Source organism: Echeneis naucrates, chromosome 3 (genome assembly GCF_900963305.1).
Source record: "Echeneis naucrates chromosome 3, fEcheNa1.1, whole genome shotgun sequence".
NCBI classification, from domain to species: Eukaryota; Metazoa; Chordata; class Actinopteri; order Carangiformes; family Echeneidae; genus Echeneis; species Echeneis naucrates.
In genome coordinates, this window is record NC_042513.1 from 9461348 (window position 1) to 9472620 (window position 11273).

Genomic DNA, 11273 nt, shown 5'->3' on the forward strand with positions numbered 1-11273 from the left:
AATAGTGTAGTTTCTAGTCCAGGGGTCACCAACTCCGGTCCTGAAAGGCCACTGTCATGCATGTTTTAGATGTTTCCTTTTTGCTTCCAACACACCTGATTTAAATCAGTGGCTCCTTATCGGACCTCAGCAGAGCTTGATGACGAGCTGATATTGTCAATGTCAATATCTTGACATCAACAGGTTTGTTTTTTTAATGTTGATCTGTTTTGAATCGCAGTCCAACGGAGTAGTTTAAGCCTTGTAGAAAATCTGTTTGGGTCAAGCCTTATGAAATGTCTTAGCAAATACAGGCTGTTTTATGTCCTTTTCTTCAAGAGCTGCTTCTTGTATATGAAAAGATTTCTCAAACCTCATATTTCAACTATATCTAAACGTTAAGGTCGACTGGCGTCCCAACAGTAATAGTGCTGTATTCACTTCCCTTGATCCCTCGATTTATGACTCACCCAAGGCTGAATATTTCAAATTTCAACACATTTCTATTTTAAAGGTCAAAGAAAAAGGTCCAAGTTTGGTTTTCTGTAGGTTATGAAATTAACAAAATAATAGTCAACATTTCAGCACTTGACAATGAAAAACCAAAATATGTCTGAAAACATTTACATAAGTAGATCTTAATGCAATATTAATTACATTTTTATGGAAACTATTTGATGTATTTAAATTGATTAAATATATTTGAACACATAAGTATTTGGAATTAAATATAGGATAAAAAAAATTTAGGGCATTAGTGTGGCTTTCGTTGGAATTTTACTTGACAAATGATCCAGAAACTGTCTTTGCTTTACCTTCTAACATTCAGGGTTGATTAGTTTTGTGAGCAATGACTCAGAAGACGCTGGCTCTTTCAGTCCTCAAGCTTTCCTCTCCTCGAACTCCAAAAACCTCCAATATTCTCTTTGATTTGAAGTAGGCTTCTTTAACTTTGCCATCTGATGTGTGAGAAAAACAAAAAGAAATCATATAACATATAAATCTTGCATTTGTAAATGTCATCTACAGTATATAAAGTAAAAAGACAAACTACTAACTGAAACATCCTGGACTCTGTTTCAGTTGCCTCTAATACCCCTCTTTCTGTGTACATGGTCTCTATTCACACATGCACACTCTGGTAAAGCCAAAACATCACAAAGAATCAGTGAGCAATTGTAACAAGAACAGGGGTGCTGTTGATCACTGTACCAGTGCAGTGAATTGTGAACACACTATTAAAATACCAACAGTATTTACAAGAAATGATCACAAGCAGAACATTAATTAAACCAACATCTGCAAAGATCTGCGATCTAGTTGATAGACTAACTGACAGCCATCTCTCAAAGGTTTGCCCCTATCACTGGGTCTAACTTTCTCTGATGTCACCTTTTCCTTTTCTGAGTTTAATATTACTTGCTCAGACAAAACAAGCGATTTGGACAGATCAGCTTGTGCATGCAATGCACATTATCATAATTTTATTACAACATAATATTTGGATTATCAAAGTACTCATTGAATGAAAACACTCACCTAGCGCATTGGTTGCAGCCCTAGATGGGTGATATTGTTTTATTATCCAACGTGGTAGAAAGTCAAGACGTAGCGTATCCAATCTCAAACTCTTTTCTCTTTTACATCTGTTCTTCAGCATCAGCACTGGGTTGGTCCTACAAAAGCAGAATGTTATTCGACCGGCCTACTTGCAGGAAATACGGCCGCAGCATATCTGTCCTAAATTATAATATTGAATGAAGTGTTATGGCAGTACATTATGTCACAGTGAAGGCGGTGTTTATCCATTTCATATGGAATTCTTATAAATGTCTCTTTTGACATTTAAGTTAAATTATGGCCAAGGATGAAATGGCTTTGTGAGTCACAGCCAAAAACACGTAGAACATGTTTTGTGATGTGACAGTGGGCTTTGTCTGCCAAACCTTGTTATTCTTGAGTCTAACTGAATGTTTGTGTAAAATATGATGAAGTTTGAGGAAAGTGTTAACTGAAACATCACATTCACAAGGCCAAAACAGTGACCACCCAAACCTGATCAGTTCATTTTTAAATCCAATTGGACATCTGGACTACATTTGAAGAAAGTGCATCAAAGAGAAATTAAATATCACACTTACAGCATTGGGATGGATGGACAGTCAATCTAAAGCTGCCATGAGCATGCAAATCCAACCTTAGTTATTTCAAGGCAGAACCTACTTCTTATTTGTTTGCTGCTGATATAGATGATTGGAAAGAGTCTATGCTCTCTGTACAGGAGAAATGAAGACCAAAACATAGAAGTCAGTGCTCTTAAACAGCTCTGTATATCCCATGTTTGACTGATGATTTTTAATAACTTTATCTCCCAAATCCGGCCCTTCCATGATGTGGAACTAAATTTAATGGTTCAAGTTGCAGGGGGGCGGATTTTAGGAACGTACTCGTTGGTGTTCATTTAGCCAATAGCAGTTGTGTCATGAACGATCCCTCTAACAATAATGACATTTTACCAGGAAATTTAAGTTACGCAGGAGAAACGGAACCAAACTTCAGAGTAAATGTTTTCGGTTCGTGTGTTTTGGAAGACAATCAGCTTTCAAACTGAGAAACTGCCAACATGTCGGTGGTGGTTGTTGTGTTCACGTGACTGTCACTCGGCTTCTGGTCCCTGTTTGGGAGCAAATGAGCTAAAAGGAGCCCGTAATAACCAGGTACACAAACAGATGTTTGTACACTAATCTGTCTCTCAGGTAGGTTGGTTTTATCAAAATGAAAGAGAAGCCATCGTCATGAAGCTCCCTTGATTTCCCGCTAGATGGTGCAATTTGGGGAGTTTTTCTTTGGACAGCCACACTAAACCTGGCTAAGTCCTCCTTTTACTCTCAAAACAACCTCTGTTTATCAGTGCATGGATCCCATGTGATGTTGGGAACAGGCCGATGTGGACCTGATCTACACATTCCTGATCCGACTTGGATTTGTGAGCTGCACATTCATGATGTGGTTGTACCACATCTACCAAAGCTGTTTTTCTGGATTCAGTTCTTGTGAATGCAGAATTGACTGAAGTTCACTGAGCCATGACTCACTGTCATTTTCATGAAAACAGCAAAGAGACCAGAAGTATACTGCCACTCATTTACACGACTGAGATTTTAAAGAATTGCACAGCTATGAGCGATACATCTATGGCAGTGTGTATAACTATACTATCCAGAAATTGAATTCCATCTGGCTTACATGGGAAGCAAGAACAATTTCAGAGCTGCTCAACATTATAGTCCACTGCTCTTAACTGGAAAATGTTTCCACCAATCTGAGTGTTGTCACATCTTATAGTCTCAAGTATGCTGCCCTATACAATGGGCTCTGTGAAAGTACTTTTGTGCTGGTTTATCATCCTTTTTTGGAACATCAAGCCCCCAAACTACTGTTCCAGGTAACCAAAAGGAAAAGAGAAAGATCTTCATGTGGACCAGTACTAGACCTCTTTGACCAGCAGTACAGGGAGGAGCTTGGGAAGCTTTGGTTGTCTGCAAGGTATGTTAAAGGTAATTATGGCAGATTATACACAGTATTTTCCTTGTAATCATTGGCATTACTTCTCTCCTGCAGATCAGTGCTCCTGGACCCTCACTGCTGGCAATATGGGGTCATGCTTAACCGCTTCACGGCTGTGACAGATGTCACTCAGATTCTCCAGTCACAGGGGTTTTCCAGGTTGCTTACTGCTCCTCCCACACCAGTGTCCCATCTGGAATACCAGGCAGGAAAAGACTCCCTGTTGTCAGCTCACTGCAGCACCACGTGCCGTGCTGATGACTCCTGCCCCCAGTCTGACAGCAGCTCTCATCCGCTTCCATCAGAGCGGTTACACAGTTTGCCTCATCACTCATTACAGTGTTACATCCACCCACGTCCATTGCGACTTCCCTCTCAGGTTCACAGGCCTGGCCAGCTGAAGCAATACTACCTCCTGAATGCTGCCTCCCTGCTTCCAGTGTTGGCTTTGCAAGTCAAAGATGGGGAGAAGGTTTTGGATCTTTGCTCAGCACCTGGGGGCAAAGCCTTGGCCATAATGCAATGTGCCACCCCAGGTAACACACTTATTTACTTCTGAAATATTTGTGTAGCTTTTTTCATGATAAGAGCTATAATACAATTACTTTTGTGCTGCTGTTGATGAAGGAATGCTTTTTGTCTAGGGTGAATAGCCTATTTGGGAAGAAATAATGCTGCCATGTGTCATGTTCCAGCACTTCTCTGCTGTAATGAGCCAGATCCTCACAGACGGGACTGGCTGGCCAAAACTCTGGAATCTTTTCTGCCTCACTCACTCAACAGCACAGTGATTGTGTCTGCACAGGATGGGCGATTTTTTGGACAGAGTGAAGCATCAACATTTGACAAGGTGGGAAAAAAAAAAAAAGTCAGATTAGGGGCCATAAAGAAGCAGAAATATGCCTGTGAGAAATCAAAGAACATTAAGTGATAAAACATTGAAGAATAATAAACTGAACAAAGCATGAAGGTCAATAGAGTAGTGCACAGCGTCAAGCTGCATTGTGACTATTAAATTTGCGTAGAGGACAGATTAGGGGGAAGATTCATAACTGATCTGAAGGTTCAGACGCCTATGTATTTTTCTTGTTGGGTAATAAGATGGATGCAATTTGATGAAGAATTGACCACTATTTGTCCCTTCATGATTCTGGTGCTGTTGAGAAAATATAACATGAACTTATTATCACATTTTTTTCAATGATTTCCAAGATATGCAGGATATTTCTTGTCAGCAGCTTTTAACTTCTTAAATGACTTAAAATGTCTAACTTCTCCACTTTTACTTTTTCTTGTGTGACCCCTTTTCTGTCTCACAGCCATTCCACTCTTGAACTATTTGACACAGATGCTGAACTGCATAGCTCCCTGTCATTCTCCCTCCCTCTCTCTCTCTATTGCAGGTTTTAGTGGATGCTCCATGTTCTAATGACAGGAGTTGGCTGTATTCTTGCAGCAGCCAGCAGGGGGAACAGAGACTGAAGGAACGAGCCAGACTGCCAGCACTACAGGTTCAGCTGCTCCAGTAAGTCTAATCCCCAAATGTAAAAAATGTCTGCCATTGGAGACCCTGGTGCTATTCCCCTATGTTCTACCCTGCTATTGCTTATTACTTACCCTAAAGCAGTAAAAACTAATTTAGAAAGCATATTTATTTATTTATTTCAGATGAAGGGCTGTGAAGCATTTAAAATGTAATGCAAATGGAATAACTGAAACACAATACAGAAAAGAGCACAATTGAACTGTCATGCAATATTTGTCTACTCTTCACAGGTCTGCGCTATCAGCTGTGCGCCCAGGGGGCCTTGTAGTCTACTCAACTTGCACACTGTCCAGCTCTGAAAACTACGCTGTGGTTGAGAGAGTGCTGAAAGATTTTCCTGAGGCTATACCTGAAGATCTGTGGGAGGAGATTGCTGTTCCTTTATCCAAAAACTTTACATTTACTTCTGCTAATCCTGGTCATGGACAGACATCTCTTGAGTTCAGCCTGCAGCAGCAGAATAATGTTATATCGTCTTACCGTCACAGATTTGGCATTTTAGTGGTTCCTCAGCCCGGCAAGACCTGGGGACCCATGTTTTTGTCTCGGATTCGAAAGAAGAAATAGTGGATATCCTGTTAAAAAAACAACACTATAAATAAATAGCTGAACATTCACATTTTCTTTTGTTACCTATGGGGGTTTTAAAATGCAAGAACATAAATCATGTCCCTCATACTGACCTCAGGCAGTCTGCCTCAGAGACAGACCTTAGACAGCATATATTTATTCAAGGCATGCAATTAAATTACAGAGAATTATCCAAATCAGCAGCCCCACTCTGCTTTATTCAGAGTCTTTGTCAAGCTGTCCGGCTGCAGCTGTCCTGTTGAAATTTACTCTAACAGTCTCCTTTTCATCCACAGCAGGCACCTGTTTTCACAGAAAAGAGTCTTTAAGTGGAGCATTTAGAAACAGCCAGATAACTCCTTGATGTGTTAGTAGAGACCAAAGATTGAACTACAGGGACTAAATGCATGACTTATATTCATTAAGTGGTCAGAGGCATCATTCCAATGAATGGGATTGTTGCTCTGTGAACTGCTGGCTGTGTAAAAATAAGCAACTTTTAGTTAACAAATTTACTATGCTAACTAAACAAGTAATAACATGTTAATGATGTTTTACCAACTTGTTTCTGCTGACACCAAGTGGCTGAAAAATCAGCCTTGCAACCAATCTTCCTCTTATCAATTCTTCATTCTTTTTATTTATTATTCATTGTTCATTAAATTACTTTTTCAATTAGGTGAAACTGACTTGACTGTTTTTCAAGTCAGCCAGAACTGTGTCTACAGTGAATAATAAATTTAATAGTATAAGACTGCAATATTCTGCAGTGTAAGATTGTATTATTAAACATTTATTTAAAATTTGTTCAATTAGAAGTGAGTGCTTATTTCACTTTATGTGCGACTCTAAATACGCTCTGGGGAGTATGGGGGAAAAAAAGGAAATGTAATAAGACATAAGAAAAAGCACCAAAGGCAGCTCCCCACCTTGTATGCATCTACATCAGCAAATCAGGCTGCATTCATTAAACTTTGATTACCACTTGACTGAAGTCATCACTGAAACTTTAAAGTTTCAACCTGAAACCCCACGGCTGACAGTTTAATGCCCAATGTGTTGTGTTAAAATGTGTGAGTGCTATGCTGTCAGTTGTAAGATGCTCAATAGGAGGCTAAAGGTTTCCCGTCTGAGAGATGAGCTTAATAACCATGAAACATGAGAGCAGTAATTACCACACAGTTTGTCTGCAGGAATGGCATCTCTCTTCATTTCTGCAGTTCCTTCCCTGCATTAGCACAAGCTTTTAGCCCCATTAGAGGTAATCTTGCATCTGCCATGATACCTTTCTTCGGTGTGATTGAGAAAGCAGTATCATATCTTAAGAATGGCTCATTACCTGGGTGGTTCTTGTGTCATGCCTGAGCGAAAAGTAGACTGCTTCATGGCCGTGTTGTGGCTTTCCATCGGGCTGCCATTGCGCAGGCTGGATGCTGAAAGTGTTTTGAGAGTAACTACGGACAATAGCACACAGGAAATCATAGATTTTGACCATAACAGATTGACACAGTGTGCTGTTGCAGAGGCTTTTATGACTATAAACCCTTATTTCTTCCTCCAGAATATTTGAGGCTGGTGATTCTGAGCAAGCCTATGAGACGCTGTGAGGAATGCGGTTGCTGAAATGGGTAAGTGAAAGACTCGCACTGGATACAGCCAACCACCCTGCATGGCCATAGACAAGTATAACTGCCTGCATTTATATAGCTACTTTTATTGGCTGCCCTACTTTCACTCCACTTCTTTGTGTCAGTGAAAAGGAAGGACAGTGTCTGATATGAACGCATCATTACACCATCACAACATCAACACATCCTAAAAGTGGTGAGATGTGTAGATGAAGTGACGCTTCGTCTGGGTTAACCATGTTGCTGACCTTTGTGTGAACTCTGGTTTGTTGATGTTCCTCCTATTGCAGTGTTTCCTCAAGGGGAAGAATCTCTAAGCAGCTTTTCCACCACTTCAAAGGGAGTGAATGTAGGCCTGCTTTGCATAATTAGGTTGGGAACAGCTTTTTGCCAGAGAGGCAGGAATTAATTTGTGGCACCGCCAGATGTAATCATTAAAAACCCAGTCATTGACAATAAGGGGAAAGGAGGAAGGGAAATAAGAGGAGTGATTGTTGGAACAGTGGATGGAATGAGAAAGATATATCAAGCAAAGGATGGTCCTTAATGCCACAAGACATTACAGCTCAGCATACAAATCTGCCCTGAGATCTGTGTGAATTGTTTTCCCATTATTTGACACGTTGGCATGATGTTAATCCTTGCTCCTTATATCCATTTATGATATGTGTACTTTATTGTTTTAATGATTCTACAAATGATTAAAAAACATCTTAAAATGGATTTTAAAGTTAGAAATTCATAGTTATTTAGATGGGCATGTATATCAATCAGCCTGAAAAGCATTTACTAACACAGACTTTTAATTGTCATTTAAAGCTTTTAAATCTGCTGTTTGGTTCAGTGTCACTCTCATTAATCCTGCGTCAAGCAGCAGGAAGCAATTGTCAGCTTAAAAAAAGTATCCGATTTTTTTGCAGACATTAAGAGTTCTTAAAGCATAGTGGGTTAATCAATAAGCACAACTTCTCACACACACATAAGGTACAATCTCTCCATAAGCAGGATACTATCCACGCCATCACTGTCTGAGAAAACCATCTGTGCTGCAAACATCCAATCAGATTGCAATCATCCTGTCAGTCTGATATTTTGCCATTTCTGAAAAATGTTTGACTCGAGGCATTTGGCACTGAGCGGCCTGGACAGTTAACAAGTGGGTATATAGATTTAGTGCCTTTTGGGGTATCCATCATTCATTTCAACTGTCATCATTTGTCAATATTCCATCAGTGGGGGTGAGAGACGCCGGTTGCTGCTCTTGATTGATCGTTACACCACTAATCTCTGAGGGGAAAAAAGCCGAGAATGAACACTAGTAGAGGTCAAGTCACACTGTCCACACAAAGGCTGACAGTTCTGTTAATTAGGTTACAGCTTTTTACTGTAGCAGGCTTGTAGCAAAGATAAACACACACACCCCTCAAAGAATAAATGAAAGCCCATTCCCTACAAGACAGAGAAACGTTTCAAAGAGGTTTTCCGGCCTACAGTTGTCGTTGCCCCATTATGCAAACATATCAAAACGTGACTGAAAAAAATGTATGCTTTCTTCCTCTCCCCATATTGTCAATGACTTTTGCCACTTAAGGCTGGACAGACAGAAGACATGACACTTCAGAGAGTAACCCAAATGCAACACATCACAGAGGACAACATTTGTTGGTTTTTATTTCATTAGTGACTGGATACTGAACCAAATGTCCTCCTGTGTGTTTTATGGATCATCACCACAGACTGACAACGCCACCAAAAAATTAATAAAACAGGAAGTGAGAGGATAAGTAAAAAATTCATGAAACTTCATTCTTTCATCTACTGTTCACCTGTCACACACACAGACTCCGAATGCAAAAGAAACTGTGGCGCAAGGATAAATAAAAGTGGGTTACTTTTATGACCAAGGAATAAAGGGCTTATGGTGATCCAGGTCTTTTCTTCTTGACTGACAGATTTTAAATAGAGGAAAACCGGGGAACTCTTGGTCATTTTTCTTTTTCTTTTTTTTTTTTTTGAAGCACTAAAAGAACAACTGCAGTCCGCGTCCGTGATGAACCATACCAGGAAATAATGTGTTGTTGCTAGATGTGCCTCTCGTAGACCTCTGTGAGTCCCAGCAGCTGCAGGGAGGGACACTTTTGTAACAGCTGCATGTTAAGACAAAGCGCAGGCTTAGAAGAGTGAAGGCAGGAAAGATTACCCCAGCCCAGACATTCATTCATCCTTTGAGAAAAAGACTGAATTGATCAGGAGATATAAAACTAAAGCCTTGGACAGTTAAGCAGAGAAATGAGATCTGGGAAAAAACAACCAGCTCTTTTAAGGTTTAACTATCATGTCCACATTTTTTTCCACAGATATAGAACTTTGAATACCAGGCAGCTGTAAAATGATAATTATATATTATGCAAATTTGCTGGATGTCAGTTAATGCTTCAACATCAACAACCGCAACACTGGTTTGAAGTCCAGTTCATGACCAGCCTATAGCATGTGAAAACCTAACTTGAGCCACTGAAGACTCGTTTTTCCTAAAATTTCCACTTGGTAATTGAGTCCTTAATGTATTGCCAGTGTTTCATCGTAGTATCTGCATTCATGTAGCCCTTTCAACTAAATGTAAAGCACTAATATACATTTTCCATTTCAATCTGACAGACAAGGATCATTAAAAGACCATTTGAACTTCAACTTCAGCGCAGTAGCACTCGACTCACTAGATACACAATGTAGCTTGGAAGCAAAATTATTCAACCCTCGAGTTTTGACCGACTCCTGAGAAAATGGCAAGCAAAAGAAAAACACAGCTGGGCAGATTCCACGTCTGACACGTCATGTTTTTTCTCAACTTATGCCTCAATCAGACAAATTGAGGTTTTTTTTTTTTTTTCAGCCTATACTGATTGCTGAAAAGCACTAATTCTTTCTCTCAGCATAGTAATCACTGTTCTGTGGCACCACTGTTGCAGTTTCTCTTCAACTTCAAATGACTCAATGCTTCTTTATCAATTCTATAAAATGTATAAATTTTAACTATTTTTTTAACTCTCAAACTTGCTCAAATACCTGTCTGGCTATATGTGTTTTGGATTCTAAGTGAATCCCCATTATTGACCCCTATTCATACCAAAATGTCCGAAAATACAATGTTCATCCTGAAAAGGTGTTTTCCACTTTATGGCAGTGTCTGTTAATGTCAAGCTGTCTGTTGCATGTTTTTTTTTTTTTTCTGTCTCGTCACTTCCGGTCTCATTTTGAAGTCTGTGTCTTACCCCTGTGTTGCTGTTAAGTTTCTCACCTTGTTGATTGGTTTGCCCAGCCCTAAATGTTTGTGCCTGTGTGTTGTTGTCAACCCTTCCCTGCTGTATTTAAACCCCGCTTCCCCTTCCTTCTGTGCCAGGTTATTTCCTGTTCCCTCCTGCGCTCCCATGTGAGGCCAGTTTTTGCCCCTTGACTTCTGATGAAAGCCTGCCATCTTTTGTACTGTTGCCCTCTTCGGGCGGTCTTCCAGGTTTTGACCCTTGCATCGGAATAAAGGACTGCTTTTACTGTGATCTGCGTGTGTCTGTTGCCTGGTCGTTCCACTTCACGTCTGTTAAACTTCCAGACTTCCATCCTTGTCAAAGTGGTCACTCCCTGAGTGTTGGAAAAATATGAATAATTACAACCTTCACCCAAAGGGAACAAAAATCGTCAAACTAAGTCAGGGACGAGAGGCACAAAGGATAGATTTCATATCAATACGTGCAAGTTAAAAGGTCATAAAAGCATCAATGATCAATGTTATTCAAACCGATGGCACTTCATCAAATTAAGAACACACAGCAGCTTGAGGTAATTCAGGAATAATGGACCCCTCCTTCTTTAAAATGCTTAGATGGGATATTCAATAGCCTATTCATCACATTTTATGCATGCACTTAAGCACTTATATATATTTACCATTCCTATTTAGATGGTGGAATGTGGTCAGCTGTCAAGTA

General features: G+C 39.9%; 1 protein-coding gene across 1 annotated transcript; it reads left to right on the forward strand.

Annotated features, from left to right (window-relative positions):
• Positions 1 to 2444: 2444 nt before the first annotated feature.
• On the forward strand, positions 2445 to 6415 carry nsun3 (NOP2/Sun RNA methyltransferase 3). Its single transcript, XM_029498108.1, has 6 exons — positions 2445 to 2696; positions 3425 to 3525; positions 3601 to 4082; positions 4242 to 4396; positions 4950 to 5071; positions 5323 to 6415. The coding sequence occupies exons 1-6, from the start codon at positions 2544 to 2546 to the stop codon at positions 5657 to 5659; spliced, it is 1350 nt and encodes a 449-aa protein (XP_029353968.1). The 5' UTR covers positions 2445 to 2543; the 3' UTR covers positions 5660 to 6415.
• Positions 6416 to 11273: the final 4858 nt, after the last annotated feature.

Coding starts and splice junctions, on each gene's coding strand:
- nsun3 (XM_029498108.1), top strand. CDS start 2,544: ATGTTTTCGGTTCGTGTGTTTTGGAAGACAATCAGCTTTCAAACTGAG. Junction 2,697..3,424: donor AAGGAGCCCGTAATAACCAG/GTACACAAACAG, acceptor CTACTGTTCCAG/GTAACCAAAAGGAAAAGAGA. Junction 3,526..3,600: donor AAGCTTTGGTTGTCTGCAAG/GTATGTTAAAGG, acceptor TCTCTCCTGCAG/ATCAGTGCTCCTGGACCCTC.